General features: G+C 45.6%; 1 protein-coding gene across 2 annotated transcripts in view; it reads right to left on the bottom strand.

Moving 5' to 3' along the window:
* Positions 1 to 51: 51 nt before the first annotated feature.
* LOC131286243 (uncharacterized) overlaps positions 52 to 20,573 on the bottom strand; it is a 41,197-nt gene continuing 20,675 nt past the window's right edge. For both annotated transcript variants that reach the window (XM_058315171.1, XM_058315172.1), the window contains one exon: positions 52 to 1,852. In XM_058315171.1, coding sequence (XP_058171154.1) covers positions 783 to 1,852 — 1,070 coding nt within the window. In that variant the 3' untranslated portion in view covers positions 52 to 782. The remainder of the gene's footprint in view (positions 1,853 to 20,573) is intronic.

The following is a 20,573-nucleotide window of genomic DNA, read 5'->3' as shown; positions in this document are numbered from 1 at the left end:
ATTTATTTACAGGTTTCGCTTTTAGTTAAATTTTATTTAATAAATTCGTAACCAATAACTTCTCAATACAATCCATTCCTTCCGGTCCACGAGTGGCCATTGCGTGTTTACAATATTGTACTATTTCTCTTTAGACCGTCTGATGGCTGGCTAATATAAATTACTTCACACTAACCGCGTTGTAGTGCTCACATAAAAAAAGTTAGAGGAAAACAACGTACATAATTTTCTCCTCCATGTATAAACTTCTTTCACTCAAACAGTGTGCTACCCGGACATTTTCTTGACGGAAAAAGGGGAGTCCATAAATAAAGTAATTACTTCAAACTAATGTACATAGAAACTGACGAATCGAGGACCGCGCGTATTGGAGTGAAAATTTGCATTTGGCAAAAATATGTCGCTTTTTCACCGTTTGGAGATAGACCTGATGATGGTTCCCTAGCTCGTCGTTTACAAGATACTCTGTTTACAAACTATACACTCTCCGCTGCCTGTTGTTACGTTGTTCTCCCTATTAACCGCGTAACAATCGATGCGCCTAGTGATCCAGCACCATTTTGCACGCACCGCTCGAAACTGACTAGGTGCACTGGTGTGCGGTGTATGTGTGTGCTTGTGTTTGTGTTTGAGCGAGTGTCCTCCAAGGCATCCTTACAACAACCGTGATTCTGAGACGTCCAAGCTTTGCGGGGAATGATTCAATTCCACCACGAATTTTCGTTACTTCTACTTTATTTCGATTGCACTGGAATGGTGGCGATAGGGCGTTTGTACGGCGATCATAGCTCGGTCGTAATTTCGTCCTGCGGCCGAAAGCCAAGCTTGAAGAATTCGTCCTGCAGCCAGAGCGAGCTGTCGTTCATGCCGGAAGTTGACAGGTACGTGCGCACGTGATCGAACGTGTCGTCGAACGGGTTGTTGCCGCCGGCCATTGAGTGGTGGCTTGTGTCGGTCGTGTGTGATGACCGCTCGTCGAACTCGTGCAGGCTGATCAGCGAACCGAGGAAGTGGTGCGTGGTCTGCATTGTTGGCAACGTGCGGTGCTTCTGCAGCTGAATCAGTTCCGGCCGTAACAGGTTTCGCTCGTTCTTCTGGCTCAGGCTGGGCGAGAGGTCGCTCTCGTTGGTCTCGTGATGGCCCGCAGCGTTCGGATGGTACGCGGACTTGAAGGTGGAATGGTCGGACGAGCCGAGCCGAGGATCGGACGCCGACGGGGACAGCGGGGCCGACGGTTGCTGCAGGAACTCGATCAGTTGCGCCAGCTCTGGCTTGTAGCGGTCGAGAACGCGTTCGGCCCACACGTGCAACCGTTGCCAGTCGTGCGGTGGTGCGTTTATCAACTCGACCGGCTTATTGAGCAGGATCAGAATCTTCGCCAGGTCCCGAACGACCGGATGGTACGTGGCCGCACCGGCACTGTCGCCCGCCAGATGCAGCTTCCGTATCTGCCGCCGAGTGTCGTTCAGCATCTGCAGGAAATATTCGGCCTGCGGTCGTAGCTCGTCCAGCTGGCGTACGAACTCGAGCCGGTCGATGTTTTCGTCGATGAACGACTCGCGGTACTTCTTGCGCTTCTGGCGTCGCCGTATCACGGCCATTGCGGCCACCACTATCACCACGCACACGATCGCACCCGCCACGATGCCCACGACCGCGGCCAGCAGCGACCCGGACAACCCGACCGGATGACACACGCGACCCATCAGTTCGGAGTTGGTCGACCACTGGGCCACGTAGCCATTTGGACACTCCAGAAGACATTCGCCCGTGTCGACTCGTAGTACTTCCGTGCACTTGATGCAGCTGGTGTCGGTGCAGCGCACACAATGCTCGTGAAAGTGGGAACAGTCTGCGAAAGCAAATGGAAGAAAGAACCGGAAAGGTTTGTGATTAATATCTGGATGACAAATATCTTTCACAATAACAGATTTGGAAAAGTTGAATTTAAGACAGCTTAGCATCAGATGGCAAACACATAAATTTGAATTTGTTTTTAGCCTTTTTTGAATGTCATAAAATTAAACCAATGAGTGTCTAAAATATCAGTCTGCGAATAACGAATGTGAGCTCACATATTTTTTCAACTCATACATTATGTTTTAATAAAAGCATCAACACTTTTGCTGTTGTGTCACAACAAATAAAATAAAATGCTAATCCTAGGACACTCCCGAGATTGATGCGCGTCGTTTATGTGATTTGAAAATCGAAAGAGGTTGATGCGTGGGAAGCATCGCTTGGAATACATTAACGTCCCCCGTCGGAATAGCAATAAAAATGCGTTTTAATCCTGTGCAGTACTATCCACATGGGCGTGGGTGGTCGAGATATTTTTTTTTAGTTAATCTTCGCACAGAAAGACATTTGCCAAATGGGATACCAACTCTTCGATGTCCGGATAAACCGGCGAGTCACATTGGAACAAAGTGTCGGATTAAGTTTCGAAATTATTTGATACATTTTTCGACATCCTACTCCATTTTAGGTTCATCGTTTAAGGTTTGCAGTTTCTGTGGTTTCAAACAAAAATGAATCAACTATCCATGATTTACTTTTACGCAACAATGGTGAATTGCTTGAGAGCAAAAGGGAGAAAAGAAACTCGCCGTGGAAGACTAGTATTGATGCCCAAAAGGTACAAGATAGTATTCATTTTTGGACCCGCGCGGACCTTTTACAAACCTATCGATTTACTCGCAGATCTCCGAGCACGCGGAGTCTTCCATCGATCCTTTGAGATCGGGCAATGCACTCAGGGAAACACAATAAAGATTTTTGCTCGAGATAATCGATGGCGGTATTCAAATCCGTGAAATGCAACATGCAGCAATACTTCCCTTGGTTGTTCGTGGTTTGTGAATTCAATACCCAATGATCATGATGTAATTTCAAACATCTTTCGCTGAAGACCGCCGAAGGAAAACAGAAATGATGCCCGCTTCACTGACGGAAAAATGAAAATGAAAAGCCCTCGAATGCGCACAAGCATGGCGAACGAATGGCGTCGGAGATGCTGACGAAAATGCCTCGTGAGGATCACTTTCCGTTCCACACAGGGTTGTTTCTGTCGGGCTACTTAGTGCCCGAGCTCCCGATCCCATGTGGGTTCGCTCCAGTTGAAGTTTCGCGTTTACGTAAGCGTAAGCACACGGCACAAAAGCACTTGCCATCGGGGCCATCGCCGCGCGCATGGCGGTACCGTGGACATGGAAATAAAAGATCCAGGATAACAGTACCGCCGCCGTCGTTGTTGTTGTTGTGGCCCGCAGCCACTGATCGATCCGCAGTGAACAACCGCCGATCGATCGATCATGCTCCACTCGGACGGCGACGTCCCGCATTTCGGAAGGGTTCGTTGATCTGCCGGTTTTGCTCTACACTCGTTAAGCGCGGCGGTTGGTCGTGATTCATGCTTGTTTGCATAAACGGTCCGCAGACAGGCCGCCTAATGCTCTGGTGATGCGATTGTGTCTGAGAAACCAAACCGTTTTAGTTAAGGATTTCTTCAAGCAAGGGAACGTCTAAGCTTCTACCTAGATCATGCAGAGATAAGTATCAACTTAATAAACCTTTTTGTTTGGAAATCGTAGGTAAAGAAATCGTTTTCATTTTTTTTTAAATATTTATCACCTCAAACGATTTAAAAAAACCCTAGTTTTCTAAACTTCAATCCTTTTAATGTGATTGATATTGACTTGAGCAAACATTGTACTGAATGGAGTCAAAACACAAGCACAAGCAGCTTTTTTCTAAACTTTGTATGTTTACATCAATTTTTTTAAATTTTTGTACTTGTTATCCTTTCGACAACTTGAAAAAGGCAACAAGGAACACTTTTGCTAATTTAACAATTTTATCAATCACATTTACAAGACAAAACATTCCACTGAGATGCTCATGCCAAAATAGTTGTTTGATTTTGGCAGACATGCATAATATTAATAAATTATTTTGAGATTGCATATTTGCCAGTTATCTTGTTATGTTAAACGAAACATTTTTTTTTTCAGTAACACTTCAGAGAGTTCAGATTTGTTTTTCTTTTATAATCTACTCAAAAAGTTGAATCCACACTGAATAGGATCAGCTAAAAAGAAGTAATGTACATACTCAAGTTTCTTCCTGCGATGATAGTTCTAAATCGAGCAAACGCACACCACTGATCATCTCCAGAGGACAAGGGATGATCTGGATGATCGGCTCGAAATGGTCCAGGCGATGCATGGGTGGCCGTAATGTCAATCAATACTTTTATAGGAGTAGATGCTGATGTTTTCCGGTCAGTACGCGTTACGCTCGTGGCCACTCGTTTGCTCGCTTCGCCGCGCGAGAGGCAATTACTTCTAATTATCGAACCAATTGCCGGCCCGTACTCGACCCCGTTGGTGCTGCCCCGTTTGCCTTGCCCGTGAACGCGAACAACGCGAGGGACGATTCTGCTCGGCATCTGTCCTCTGAATGTGGGTCAATGTTCGGAACCGGAGTGGCAATGCGGGCGGACGCGAGCGGACGCAAAACGTGTGGAAATGCTGGAAGGTCACAGATTTATATTATTTGTATTTTTTTTTAATTCTAGAACATATACCACAACATTTCACAGCACAACACGTTTCCGGTGATGATTGACCATGAACAGCACTGTTTTAATAACCTGAAGGTTAGCGCTGACACTGACACTGGCAATGAAAATCGTTCGCACCCTTCAATGTTGGATGAAACATAGAGTCCATGCGTGTCCAAGCCCTGCTGGAACGGAGCACAGTTGCTTCACAAAGGACAACTCGGACAAAATTCCACAGCATTGCGTTTGCGAAACTGATCTTTTCCGATCGAAGATAACGTCCATGGTAGGAGAGCTTCAGATTGGTACAAGATATGCCGCAGTACCTCTCTTCCCCGTACCCCGCATCGTTCCCCGCAGAGATGGAGATTAACGTGCAGAATAATTTCTTCCTGATTCCACCATTGCTCCTTGCGGCAACGTCGATGAGATCATCGTTCGGTCAAACGGCAAGGGACCGTTTCGGAACACCGACCATCCGCCGCCAGCGGACGGTAGTAGTTTCGCGTGCTGCGCCGGAATTCGACCGCTACCGCCAGGAACCGGTTTCAGGTTCGTTCGGTACGCCACAAACATCCGCACAAACACAATCCTGCGGGAGTGGATCGCGCAATACGGTCATACGCAGGAAACATGCCGCAGGCCGATCATAGCATTTTTTTTTTTCAGCTGTGGCAAACTCACGATGGACGGATGATGTACTGGGCAAAGAATACATTGGGCTCCTCCGGGCAGAACCCCAGCGATTTCACAATCGGTGTCGAATTCAGAGGGCGCAAGGATTTGCTCGTGAAACTAAACTATGAGTTTGACTAGCTTTAGGAAGAAAGGATATTCGATGAAGTGATAATATTGATGAGCGACCACTTCTTCAATACAGACGTTTATCAGGAAGTTTACTTTACAACTTGGCGAATATAATAAGTTCCGGTTATCTATGTTATGTTGTAAATTATACAATTATCACATGATTTGTGAAATTAATTGGAACTGTAGATAAATTTGGAATTAAGTTTAATTTTCTTTTTTCGCTGGTTTTAAATGTGATTTTATTTCTTTTATCCTATCCAATTGGCTGAAGAAAACCATTGTGCAAAGTAGCTCTATTTATAGTTTCATTTTCATGTTTCAAAATGATATTGTCCTTTTGCTCGAACATGACGAACGAGTTGTTCACCGCTGCATGGGAGGCAGTTCGCGAGCGGAGGAACTTGCTTCAGCAAGAACGTGCACCGAAAGGTCGTAGGGGTTGCACTTTTGTGCAGTCCGCGGGACGGGTGTTCATGTACTCTCGGTAAGCACGCCAAGCCAAACGTTTGCGAGTACAAACACCAGCGAACTGAAGGGAAGAGATCGTAGGCAAGTGCTGTGACACACAGGGAGAGCGAGAGAGAGAGAGCGGGTGCCCCGAAGCGAATAGCGTGCACTTTGCTCCAAGTGCATTCGTTGCTGCTGTAAACGGGACGGATCTTCTCGAGATGCAATTCCCCCCAAATAGCGTACACCTTTCTGAGCACCATGAAGATGACGACGACGGCGACGACGATGAGTCAGACAGCCGAGGCCCGAGGCAGGTAGGTAGGTATTTTTGAAGCATGTCATTCGCAACTCGAAGGCCACTCTGTAGTTACGTTTGGTCGTTCTTTGTCGCGGTTTAGTTTTTACGGGTGGAGACGGACCTTTTCAGTCCCAAAATTTGCAAGCAGCACACGCACGAGCCGAGCTGCAATTGGAGCATCTTTTTAGGCCAAACACTCTGCTGCCAGCGACCCTGAAACGCCTCCAAAGACCAACGCGTTTTGCACGAACTACTCAAATTATTCAAACGTACAACCAGGTTGAGTAACAGTAGCTTACACTCCAAAAAACCCTGCTTTTTTTTCATCCACCATTTTGTTGGCCACCTCCCGTCCGAACGGGTTGATGACTCAGGAACAAAACCGCGTGCCAACACAACTAAAGTGATCCTTCGTAAGAACGATATCGCACCGCGGAATGGGAAGGTATATGCATTACGAAAACGAAGGATGCCACAGAGTGCAATGAAAATGGTCACATTATTGGCGGTGGTCGGTAGCCTACGCGTTCATAAAATGGAAGATTGATTGTCAGAGTAACTTCGAACAAGTAAAGAAACACATTGTTCATCTCCGCATGGGAAGATCGGGGTTGTGCGGATTTTCGTTTCCAACCGCGTATTCTTTCGGCAGTTCAGAATAGTTTATGTGAACAATTTCAATCTCAAAACGTTCGACTGTGCCGAATCTGATTGGGAAGCGCACGTAGCGGTGATGTGCACGTCCGTGGAATAATAATTTCCGGCACGTGCAATGTACATTTTATTTTGCGGCATCTTATTCTGTTCGTGCCGGAAGCAAGACTTCAGAGGAACGTTTGGAATTAAAAATTACACTCTTTAATTACTTCCATCTTGTTTCCTGGTACAGGAATACACAAAAAAATACACACACACACACGGATTACGATTGAATTCTTTGAAGCGATCGTAAATTTGCTTGCTTCCACCAAGAAAACAATGCACGCCCATTCATCCGATCGGTGATCAGATGCCCGTCCGACCCTTCCAGCTGCATCCAAGCAGGATGAATGAACTTCAAGACGCTGCTGGGACCGTCCTCGCTCTCCCGAGCACTACATCTCCATCCGTCACTTCTTCCCTGCTGGGCTGGTGTAAATCTGATATCTTAATCAAACTGCGGCGGTGCCCCGGTTTATGAACTACATCCTGCGAGACGCTTCGGTGAAATTTGTCTCATTTACTTGCACTCGACTGTGTGTGTGTGTGTATGTGACACAGCCAACACTGAGACAGTGTACTTTGCATCCCGCGGCGAGTGCTGGTTGGTGCCGAAAGACGATTCTTTTCAGCGCACCGTAACCACAGCCAGTGCGACTTGCGGTAACAGTGTTTCATTTTCGTTTAAATCATTTTATCTTTCCGCTTATCGAACTTTCTAACCCACCCCATCGAAACGGGTTTCGGATGTAAAACCGCAAACGCGCGAGCGACTTAAGGGAAAAGTTTTGCGCCTTCCAACGACGAACGTTTAGGAAGCGTAGGGTTTCAAAGGCGTTCTGCTGTCGGTTAATGAATACGATCGAGTACCGATGTAAATTATGTTCACACGTGTTATTCATGCAAATTTTGCATGTGTATTATTTTTTTTTTTAATGCATTCATTACTTTTTCCTTTGAATATTTTGATCAGAGATCCGTGGATTGAATACTTCTAGAGTATAATAATGTTATGTTAATAATGAACACGAGAAGTTCTCATTAATGCTTCATAAGCTATTGCAGACTTTTGGTTTCATAGTAAATTTGATGTTCATCCGAAATGAACTGAAAAGATTGTTTTTATTCCACGATTCCACCAATAAAATTGATATCCATGGGACTTTAAATATTTCTGTGAAAAGTATGTATGCTCTCGGTAAATATTCGTGAAGTATCCACATGTTGGTATCTATCACTGCTTTGAATGTGTGAAAATTTCAATTGTTTTTCGGGTGTTTTTGGAACAAATGTATCATGTTGGGTAGGACGCCACGTTAGTCTGTTTTTTAATGAGTCCATAGTACATGGAACTTTTCTTGGAGAAATTACGCTGCTGAACTGACGCAGTCAAATTATTTCTGTACTATCTAATTAAAAATCCAGCACTAGCTATAGCACTTCAACACATCTATGACCAAGTTAGTGACGTACTGTGTCACAAAAGCAAATCTCATCAAATGACCATCTTAAAAAATTACCATCACATCCGCAACGGACCAGTGCAGTAGTTTACGGTCCAAATCTAATTGGTAGTCGCCGGCGAGCAATTTTTCGCAACAATGCCAAATTTTGCGCCTCTCCCCCAAAAAAAGCAGTACCGACGGAACGGAACTGCAAATGCAAGGGTGTGAAAATAGATCTCCATCGTGCGAGCGGGCAGATGTCTTCAATTATCGTCTTATTATCACGCAAGCGTTCACACGCTCCAAGCCCATCCAGCAAACGAAGTGGAAAAGTTTGGTTAACGGTGACTGCTTCATTTGTCCACCGAATCCTCCCGCCCTCTCCGGTGGCCTCCTCGCGGGTGTGTTTGTCTGTGATGTTTATTAATTTTTTATTTTTTCGCGCCCTTTCCCGTGAATGTCATCCTGGGAAAAGGCGAAGGAAAAATAACCGCCCCCTAACTGCGAGGCTGAGCAATTGTTACTTCATTTTACGACCGCGACGACGATGGTTTCTATGCATTTCGCCACGACAAACCGTCTACTCGTTCGCACTTTGATCGTATGGGCAGCGACCGGCCGACAGGACGACCGTACTTGCCCGTGGGTTCTGCACCCCATTTGGACACCATCAAACGCCAACCACTTACCACCCCACCTCCCATATCACCCTTCTACCGATCCTTCAACGTCGGTGACATAAATTCGTTTGAATTGCCTGCCCCAGTGTGTCACCGGTTTGAACAATGGCGTAGAAAGGCACCCTTTCCGGGGAGGCTCCCAAGCCGGCTTATCCCAAGCGGAGGGCGGATGTACGTCAATCTTGGCGCGCCGACTGAGCCGTTAGGTGGGAAGATTTCCCGCCCCAACAGGGAAGTGCTGCCACGCTCCACTCGAAGGTTGCTCTCGCGGACACAAGGTATCGAATAAACAACAATCTATTCTGCCATTGCCAACGATCGGGTTTTACGCGAGAAAACCCAGAACTCCCACCGAATGCTCTGCGGCGTATGAATGGAAATTCCTGTCACTCAGGATCCTCGGTCGCGAAAAAAAGACGGCAGCAGTAAAAAACCTCCCAGACTATTAACCATCGATTGTAGGCACTTCTAAGTTTAGCTGGAAAGAAAAAAAGGAATTGAGGTGACAGGCAAATAACTCTTCACCAGGTGGACGTGGCGTGGTCCCCCTCTCGTTAATCCTTCTTTTTCCAAATGAACACTTTCTCTATGCCCTCCCCACCACTTAATCAAACTGTCGTTCTCCCCGGCGAAAGGGCACAAGCCATCCCAGCTAGAAACGTTGTCCTCGAACGGAGTTGTTATAAATGGAGTCTAAAGTTGTTACCTCCATCATTAGAAGGATATGTCATCCTGTGCATGCAAAAAAAAACTTCACCTGAAAAATGACGCAGCACAAACGACCTGTATAGCACACAAGCCAGAGCGACCGTGTCTGGGCAAGAGTTGGATCGGACCGAGGAAGCCACGATGGCTAGCTTTTCTCGACGGTTCGACGAAAGGCAGGGTAGTTATGTTAATGAGGGAGTGGAAAATTATCGACTATACAGATCTCGTACGACGCGCGGAGAAAGAAGTGCACCGCCAGCACAGGTTTATAGTCATCTGAAGCATAAACTGTTGCTTCCTTTCGCACAAAACACTGTGCTCTAGTGTCTGCACTGTCCTGTTCATGTCCCTTTGTTCCACGTGTCGGCGGGGTTGGAACACTAAAGGTACCCTGCACAGTGCCCTCGGGATGATTGCCGCTCTAACCGTGAGTTTATGAGTTTCAACAGAACGTCGACTCATAACGTCGCGATCGCCTACAGCGGAAGACACTGCCAAGTTGAAGCCGAACGTACGTACTCGCTAGATCAAGCCAATATCTGCCAGCAAACCGTGCCCGGCAGTGTAACCATAGACTCGTAAAAATGTTTATTTATTGGGAAACTTCATAACTGCCAATACGGCCGCCGGAGAGCTAGTACCTTGCACTAGGTCGAGCCGGGCGCACAGAACACCTCTTCCATTTGCGCTCACTTTGCACATCGGGAAACTTGGATCGAGCGTGAAAAAAACGGAAAATAAATAAAACATCCCCGGTTCTCGATGTCGCTCCCCAGAACACCAGTGAGAACGGGGAGCGGCGGGGGACAGGAAGCCGGCCGTGGCACGAGAAACGATCCGGGCGACGACGTGAAGCTGAGAAGAAAAAAGAAAGACATACGTCCCCCGACCGACTGCGAACCGACAACAGACAACGTTTATGAATGAAATTAAGATTAAGATTATGGAGTTCGTGTAACGTGTGGGCTGTTTACTTCATCGAATCCGGTCTCCGCGGTGTGACACACCGCCCGTTCCACGCGCTCGGCCTAACCGGTTTGTGCAAAGTTGCGCCACGCCAACCCAAGGGTATGTATGTGGGGACTATGTTTCCATCCTGTGTACATACTAGGTGATAGCAGCACTCCAGACGGAGCCGTAGGACCTCTCGAAACATCCGTCCATATCGAGGACGGTAAGGTGTTGCGGTCCAGTCTTCGGTAGCAACATTGTCCAAGCGTTCCTTCGCGAAGCCAATGGGCGAATGTCCGGATTATCGTCGGAAGCGCCACATTGTAGGCAGAAAATCCATCGGAACCCGTAGGACACGTGCAAAGAGATAACAGGTGAAGTCGTGGGTGCAAACAAACACCGATGGTATCCCTAATGTGGGAAAACATTGACCAGTTTCGCCATTAGTCGTAGGTACATCCGTACGGAAAGAGTTCTATGCGCAAAAGGCAGTGATAACAAAGCGTGGAATAAAAAGTTGAGAAATGATCTTTTGTAAAGGTTGCGATATGCAAATGAAGGATTGTGACTGTGTTGTAAGCAAAGTGGGTCTTAGAATAAGGATTTTTAGTTTATTGAAATGGGAGAGCGTATTGGCCTAAGATCATGATCAAGGTTTCTTCACAACGACAAAAGCCCAAACTGTTGATAGTATTTTGATCGTGGTCAAACTTGAACTCTTTTTTGATTTGTAATTTCATTCCTTTTTCCTTTTTTTATTAGTTTAGTTTGATGATGGCCAGGCCGTATTAATGCCTCTTAAGCGTTCTATCTTGTCTTGCTTATTTGGTTATTCAGTGCCTGACACTTAGCCTGGTACCTGCTGTACCGAGCAAGGACGTATTACATTTACTACTTATACTAATAACACTAGACAACGAGCAAGAATTAACATATAATAATAGGAATGAATAGAATATAGGAGACGAAGGGATAAAAGGAGTGGTAAGAGGAGAAGGTCAGAGAGAGATTAAGAAACTCTCTGGCGAAAACGAAGAATAACCAAGCATACTTTGTAACCCTTCTGTCCCAACGGATGGGGATCACGGGGATTTTCAAAGCCGCCTGAACGGCGGAAAATAGATCGGGTCTGGAGGCTTCAAACTCAACACATGTCTACCATAGGAGATGGTCTCTGTCGTGGAATCCGTTGTCACAGCTACATGCTTTGCTACCAGCTATTCCTATGCGCTGTAGAATCCCCAACTCATCCGTTTTCTCGTTGCCGGCGATACCCCAATGAGATGGGATCCAAATCAGAGATACCCTAAATGCCTTGTCAACCATCGACCTCAGCAATTCTATTTTTTTTTATAAAATACACTGGAGGAAACAAGAATAGCACCACCCTGGTTTTTGCCAATATTTTTTATATTTCCATAAAATTGGAGCTTTTTCGAGTTTGGTACGTTATTACAATCAGTTTCACAACTTTCCAGTGGATTACGGACGCTTTAATGTGGAGAATTACCGTTTAAACCGAAAAAAGCCTAAAAATGGGGAGGAAATAAAAATAGCACCACTTTGGTTTTCTGTTCAGAAATTGAAGATATTTAAAAAACTAATCATCTTAAATGAGTTTTTAAGATATTAGTAGTTAGTATGCAACCTAAACTATAGAAATTAAATATTATTAGTCGTGTGTTATTTGATTTTCCAAGCCATTTAGAAGACATGTGTCAGGAACAGCATCGCTTCGTCAAAACCGAGCTAAACATCAAAACTGACCATGATAGCAGAGGGCTGTTCCCTGAAAATCGGTCTAAAAACCTTTCGATTACATATCATACCAGTAGGGTTGATGAAACATTCCGGTAACGACGGCCACAAGGACCAACGCGGGAGTAAAACCCAGCTTACGGAGATGGATATGCGAATAATTTATAAATAAGGAGCAAACCAGGGACGAATAGTGATTCTAAATCATGCAGAATTTAACTTAAGGTGCCAACAAGACATTTGCAGCAAATTACGTTGAACGGGGAAAACTACAAGTAGCTACAAAGATTCCGCAAGTCCAACATGACAGAGCGACATGCATTGAATCGGTTCAAATTCGCTTTAAGGTATACTTGTTGCAGCGACGCATGAAAAAAAGTTCTTTTCAGGCTAAATAAAGTTCATTCTTGGTTTCCTACATGTTTGACAATACTTTTAGCTAGATTTGCAACAAGAACCTGGTGTTAAAATGAGCCGGAACGTTGGTGGTGTTAAACCATTGATATGGGGAGTTCTCTCACTGCAACGAAAGCTTACCTTGCCATGCATCTGACTGAGAATGAAGTATGATGTACTAGAAACAAGATTAATTGAACGAAATTAAACTTGGATGAGCTTAGACTTTGTTTTCCAATAAAAATATACCGGATTCCATGAGTTGATGTTAACTACAGGTTGGATTCCTGATATAAGAATGGAGCTATCAAGGTGGCCAGCAGGCTTTTTGTATCCTAATCTCATAAAAAACCTTTGGCCTATTCATGGTCATCGTGGTTGTCTTCAAATATCAAACAATGAAGCAACAATTACGTGCTAATTCGTATTCGTGAATGCTGGGAGCGCCATGAGCAGAACTCTCTGAAAAATTGTATTTTGTACCTCTAAATCACCGCGTATTGAAGGGATTAGATACCAATACTCTTATATTTACTAATAAAATCATTAAAGTATATTTTAATTGAGGTTTTGTTAGAATATCTTCAATTGCTGAACAGAAAACCAAAGTGGTGCTATTTTTATTTCCCCCCCGTTTTCATTAATTATTGGGTTTTAACGATATTAGCCCACATTAAAGCGTCCGTAATCCACTGGAAAGTTGTGAAACTGATTGTAATAACGTACCAAACTCGAAAAAGCTCAAATTTTATGGAAATATAAAAAATATTGGCAAAAACCAGGGTGGTGCTATTCTTGTTTCCTCCAGTGTAGTCGAGGATCTTCGCAGATTCCACTGAAATAAGTGCCTCTACTGCGCTGAAGATGTCCGTAAAAATGTGGATCAACAGAACTGGTTTTCTCAGTAACATACTCCTCCATAAAAATGCTGGAAATTTGCGTCCAACGAAGGTTATCTGTGAAAGCCTTCTTTTCTTCTTTCAGTTAAAAAAGAGGTGTGAGTTATAACAGAGGAACTGAAGGACTCCGAGGGACTAGCACTGTATTGGCACGTTTGACTAGGCGTTAGCTGTAGTGATAAGTAATCATAAAAAGTGTTGGTTATCCTACATTTTTGGCGCATCTCTAGTAGCCGGCCAAAGTTGTCAATCACTAATGGATTCGGATACTGAGGCACGGATAAGAAGGTAAAGCAAAGTTTACGTGAAATTCTTTCGTGTAGAAAGAAGTCCTGATCCCCACAACTGAAAGTAAATGAGACCACAAAAAGAGAAGTAGATCGTTTCTATCGATCGAACTATATTCAATCAAACAATCCAATTCAAGCCATTTTCTTATTTAGCAAAATGTTGATAGTTTTTCCCAAGGATGTAAACCTACAGAAACTGGTTCAATTACCTACTAAAACCAGCTGATGATCAATTATCCATCCATCGTGATCGCTGCTCACTGTTGGTTTCGTTTAAGTTTAGCACAGCAATGTTCCTGCGCACAGTTCGTCCCCGACCTGTCACCTGAATGAAGGAACACCGAGAGGATTACTTCATAAACATCCGGTCAGTCCGAAATCGGATCAGGTTCATTTCCAGGAACAAACGCAACACTATCGGTATCGGATATCATGGCACGAATCGGTCCCAGACGATCGCTGCCAAACGATTTCCTACACTTTTGCGATGGGGTGTCCGATTTCTGATGTGCCATTCATCAGACAGATTTGATTTTTACTTTCGTCAAACCTTCCCAAAAACATAAGCATGGTTAGGTTTTTTGAGCATGAAAACATAACAAATTCTTCGCCGTTCGTTAAAGAATTCTCAAAAGAAACACTGCTCTCATCAGCAAAGCAATACACGTAGCCGCCCGCCAGCACTGCGGTCAGTCACCTTAAGCGATTTTGGAGGATCATGCTGGTCACGTTTTTTCTAATTATAATTTTGGCTTCGATTTTTTGCGAGGAAACGTTTCCTGGGAGCGGAAAAGATGACACACCAGTCACGGTGATTCAATATGTTTTTACGAAAAAGGAACAAGCAAAATGTTGACAAGATTAACGCATGGTGGACATATCTGACCGTTGAATTACTATCAGTTCGTTAAAGTTACCTTCAGCGAACTGATAGCAGCTGGTTGCATCACTTGAAGCGAGTTTAAACACCACGTATTCTCGCGTTATCACGACGAAAAAGTGTTCTTTTGTAAAACACTTTGTCAACAATGTTTCAACTCGCTAGAAGTAGCCTTCATTATGGAAACAAATTGGAATCACATTTAACAATATTTGTTGCTGTAATAATTGCACTTTGATGGGATTTGTCCCGTATGGAGCGATTCAACAATTAAAAGATAATTATCTGCCCGGATTTTCCGTAAGCGGATAAACTGTAGTGTATGTAAATTTATGAGACCCTTATACGCTTTCTTCGATCGTTCGGGTCACTTCCTTCTACGGCAAGTGGCCATCTGATTACAATAACGATTATTTACGCACGTCTTACGTTGGGAGGACCGAGACCTGAAGCGATCTTTTGCTTCCTTCGCTTTGCACAAGCCCCTTCCACCATCGTCTCCGTGTACCCTCTACTTCTCTTTCTTTCCCTCCCTCCGTTAGTGATATTTAATCGGAAATAATGCCCCACTCAATTACCATCCGACACGTAGTAATCATGGTGAGAAATTCCGGTCACAGTGTGTCTCTCGTGGTAAGCACGGGCGGCTGTTGTTGCTCCGGTCAGCTGGTCACCCGAGCAGCGTTTGGAAGAGAAGGAAAAAGCCAGAAAAAACAGGTCAGACACGTTACGCGGTCGCGCAATGTCTATGCCTGGAGACGGCTAAGAGAGATGGTCAAGAAAACGGTTGCGATTGCTCTTACCCTTGCGCGCTGCCCGTCCCCCACCGGCCACCGGAACCCGGAACGATAACACCGGATAACTGTTGAAGGCACGAGCCTCTCGCCGCTGATTATTATGTAAGTCGGTCGAACCGACCCATTCCCCCACCTCTCCAAGCAAAGCCACCCGCATCCGATCCCCGTCGCGTGTATTTCCTTCTCTGGCCGGCGAGTGCGTTTTGCATCCGGTATGACCCAGTATTTGGTCAACCCGACCGGTAAGGACTTGCTGCTAAACCACCAGGCAGGCAAAAAGCTTGCGGCACAGCAGGATCTCGACGTCTGGGTGGATTGGTAATTTGTGACATGTGCAGAGATCTTAAGACCTCCGTGAATCGATCCTTCTCCTACAGCAAAGCGTATGTCGATAGCGTGTCAGTGGGTCAGTCAGTGGCAGGGATGGCGTCTCCTAGCGCTCCACTGCACTCGATCTCGGGCAAGGAATCTGAAGCCTTCGGGACGTGTCGTTGTTTGTCTTCTCGTTGACACTAAAGGTTAGTCTTTCGCGTTTCTGCCATGACCGCCGTTTCGTTCCTCATCCGTTGGCTCGAAACAGCATCGATCAGTGTACGATTCGTGGCATCGACATGGATTGGCATTTGTTCGTGTCGCTAATTGTAAGTGCGAGCTGTCGGGTGTCTCACCGATAATGGTGTTTAATAGTTGTTGCGAATTGTAGCACTATGCCTAGTTTGCGACGCGTGAGGAAAGGGGATTTTTCGGGGGGAGGAAGGGCTTTAACGCAATCGTGATCGTGTTACACTTTGGCAGCTTTATGATTATTCTTTTTTCCCCATTGTATTGTACCCCTGGGTTAGCCCTAATTTTAGCGGGCGTTAAACGTGTCTAGTGCACGTCTGGTCGAGTATTGTTTATTTATTTTCTTAACCTTTTTTTCGTTATTCTTCTGCAGACATATCAAGGGTGATTGTACTCTCAACATTTTTTTCTCTTTTCCACTACAATCATGGTTTACCTTCGACATGCACGTAACACTCGACGCTCCATTTTACAGTGACTTATGCGTGCGCCTTCATGTACCTTGTCGGGCTAATTGCAGTTATATTGCTGGCGATTGTTACTCCCTTCCATTCCATCTCCCTGGGCCCCTGCTTTAAACGGTCGATCTTGACAGGATTTAAATCAACAATAAATGTTGAAACGAAATTAAAAAACAAAAAAAAACAACAAGTAAAAATTCCTTCTCAATGTGGGGCAAGAATCGATCAGCCGAGATGGAGAGACAACAAGAGCAAACATATCAGAGGGAAGGAATCACGAAGCCGACGGCAATCAGTTAGCGTTCGGAGGTGTTTAAACACGCCGTTCGCGGTTTGGGCAGCACGCGAATATACATACCACCCGGTGCACGATCGCGTGTGAAGCATGGAGTTTGGGTTGGCTTGGGAGGAGATAAATTATTCGTTTTAATTCGAACATACACAAACACGCCGAATGTGGAGGACGACGTCCTTGTTTGGTGCGGCGAGGATTAATGATGGTGAACGGTGTCGTGAACGCGGCGAATCGAAAGTCAATTTGTGCGAGGACCGATATTCAACCAATTGCAACAATTGGGGGAGATTCACCTTTGACTTTCTTTGAATCCTTTCTCGAACATTTGTGAACAAATATTTTAAATTAACATTCCCTACCCTATGGACCAATATCATAGGCAGACCATTAACATCATCGAACCGTTGAGAAATGACAATTCACTACTTTTCCATCCCATCGAAACCCACTAACGAACCAGTAAAGGCTCGGATGAGCGTAGAAAATCATCGGTGCGCACATACGCATGATGACAGTGTGTTCGGTAGGCACACCGGTGTGTTGCAATCGGGTGCAATCCCAGAAGCTGAGCACATGCCCTGAACAGCAGAAAATGCAGCCACGGAATTTTAATTGATTACACCGGCGTTCGACTGCCTGTTCACTCCAAACTTGTACCGGACACTATTTGCCATAGTTCGTGACGGTGATAGGTTGCCTGGAATGTGCCTCACTGATGGCAGGGCCCTTGCGGGTCGCGTGGTTCGACACGCGATTGAAATATTGCAGTACTTGTGCACGGAGTGCATTGGAAATATTACTACGGTAGTTGTTCGATCTCCGGCAAGGAACTCGCCTCTTTTCGGGAGGGAAATATACAAAACTATCTGCCAGTTTAATGCGTGTGCATAAGGCAAGAAACATTTTATCCTCCACCAAGCCCCAGGGGTCTACCGAACAAGTAACAAAATCCAATCAAACCAACGTCATCAATGCGCAGAGATTCGCTGTCGGCTAAAAACTGCAGCCTTCTGCAGCACGGTTGCGTGGTCCATGGATAGGCCAAAAGACATCCACAGCTGGAAAAAGGGTTCTTTTAATCCTCGCCTCGTGCTGCTTCTCGCACGGCTTCGTACTTAAGTCTTTCACTCTCCAAGACTTACGTCATTTCGTCACCAGCAGTCGACAAGTGGCGAGACCTCAGGGTTCGCCCTGGTTGCCGCAGATTCAGATGCTGAGCTCCCCCAACCTTTGTATAGGTGTGTATGTAAGTGTCTCTCTGCCAATGTGCGGATGAATAATCGATTGGACCACACGCGGACGTTGGAAGGCGATGACAGCGCGCCGTTTGTTAAACATGACGCGAACCGACGGGCGCATGACGTGACGTTTTAGCACATTTCGAATGCAATCCGTGCACGGGGAAAATCGGTCCCTAATGGCGCGCTTAAACAATGTTAATGCGCAGTCCTCGGCGGAGGCGGACGGTGGAAAGCTATCACTAGAGGTGATAAAAAGTATGACAAGCGCGTCGGCAGCACGTCTGGCCAGAAAGGTTACAAAATCAATCAAACAGATGCAAATGGGTTCGGCCGAAAACTCACCCACTCCAGACCCTTCGAGGGTCAAAGTTGCACAAGCCCATGGGGTCTACGACGGAGGTCTGTGTTTAATTAATAAATTCCGGTTACGGGTGAGAAATATTACCACTCAAAGACGCCATGCAAAGGACGTCGCAAAGGGGCAAGCGATTTCGAGCCTGTCAAATCATACGCGTTAATCTGATACACTAGTCACCAATCATGCGTTACAAGGTTTTTACTCTGCTTTATACAATTCCGCACCACCCTCACGTCTGGTTGTGACGAAATTGTAGACTTCTTAAGCCCCAGCGCTTACGCAACACCAGTAAAAGAAATAAATAAATGCGCTTACACGCACCCCGGCAAGCATGGTTCCTTTCGTTCCTGTGCGCCAGTTGCGTTGGAGGTCCAATTAAAAGTGCACTGCCCACATCGGGCGGGTTTACTCGGCTGCCTTGCTTAACTTGATGTTTGTGCGCCCCCCAAACGAACGGATAAGATCAATTGACACACACGTGGGGTCAAACAATTAGGACCCGCTGGCAGCTTCTACCGTTCTGTCGGCATCCGTGTTGTCTACGTCGATGGAGCAGCAGTTTTGGTTGTTAGAAACGTCAGTAAGAATAGTTTGTATCGATGTGTCCATACACAATTTCGAAAAGATATGTCGTCTAACACAAGGAACCTTCTTCAAAGTCCCATCTTCTAGCTTCTTCCTCGAATAGCAAATCTCATAATTGTTTAATAAATAGAGAAAATTAAATTCTTTCAGCAATCGTTTGGATTCACGCAGTGTATGTTCTGCGATGCGTTCTAGTTGGTTTAAGCCACACTTTGAGTAAAGTGTACGCTTAGGAGATTTAACGAACGAAGAACTAGCTATATTCACAGATAAATCATGTGTTGGTACTACCTGATTTTAGATCCGTTACTCGATCTAAACATTTTATTGGACTTTCTTAACCAATTATTTTGCGAATATCGGGTCATAGGTGTACTTATTTTTCGTTTAAGATGTTGTTATACAAACAAAAATTCAAAGGTATTACAACAAACTGTTTGATTTCTTCATGCTTTGCTGGCGTTGTTGAATGTCGTCGGTTTCGAAAGACGGAATAAAACCGGGACCATGCGAAGGCATCCACTCATCCCTGACCTCGGTGCAAGTTCCCCAACCCCAACCATCCGACGACGACGACGACGACGACATCCAGCACCACCACTAGCATCATCATCATCATTGGCTATCGTCGTCATCCGTTGGCGGCTTGTTGGCGCGTTTGTTTGTTTTGACAAATCGGTCGTTAGTCGTCAAACTGTGGAAATTCACAAACACTCGACATCCGGAGCGAGTGCTCCCCGAGTACGTAGCGGCGAGCGCAAAACGCAAACACCGAAACTCCCCACGCCCTAAAATGCGAACCTTTAGTAAAAATAAATTATCATCCGTGCACAGGGCCACCGTGGGGCCTCCCTTATGTTGGGTCCCCTACTACTCCCCCCGCATTTGCAGCGCAAAACTTGTATGCCACCAGCACACCCTCTGCGTACGTGCAGTAATCGTGGAACGTGAGCATTCGTTGCCCGACCAAGAGCGGATGTTCGTCACCACCGCCGCCGACTGCCAACTCCGAGCGAGTGCATTTGGGGCGACGTTCATGACCATCAGCGCGCACCGGAGAAGGGATCCGACCCGTCGTTTCACTGTCAGCGTGGATTCAATTAGAGCTACTCGACCTATTTTTTGACCTAGTTTAAAAATTAAAGACGCTCGCCTAGCATCCAGCTCACGGCGGTGATCGTCTAAACGCCGACGATCGAGTACTAACTATTGACCTCCTGGAGTCAATAGAGTCCCCCTCATCGTCCAGAGCAACCGAAGTGCCGGGTTGAGCTAATTGGCGCTGGGGTTCCGGACAGATGCACGGTTTCTGCCGCCACCTTTGCCATCGCCGCACGGCATCAATGCTTACCATTGTTGGCCGTGGGGTGGGAGAGTTTGTGCGCTTTTCCGGTAGATGGTTCAACAAGTCAACATAGCGATGCGACGGTGCGAACGACTCTAT

The sequence above is a fragment of the Anopheles ziemanni genome, chromosome 3, assembly GCF_943734765.1.
Source record: "Anopheles ziemanni chromosome 3, idAnoZiCoDA_A2_x.2, whole genome shotgun sequence".
Lineage (NCBI taxonomy): Eukaryota > Metazoa > Arthropoda > Insecta > Diptera > Culicidae > Anopheles > Anopheles ziemanni.
This window is presented reverse-complemented; position numbering and strand designations above follow the sequence as displayed.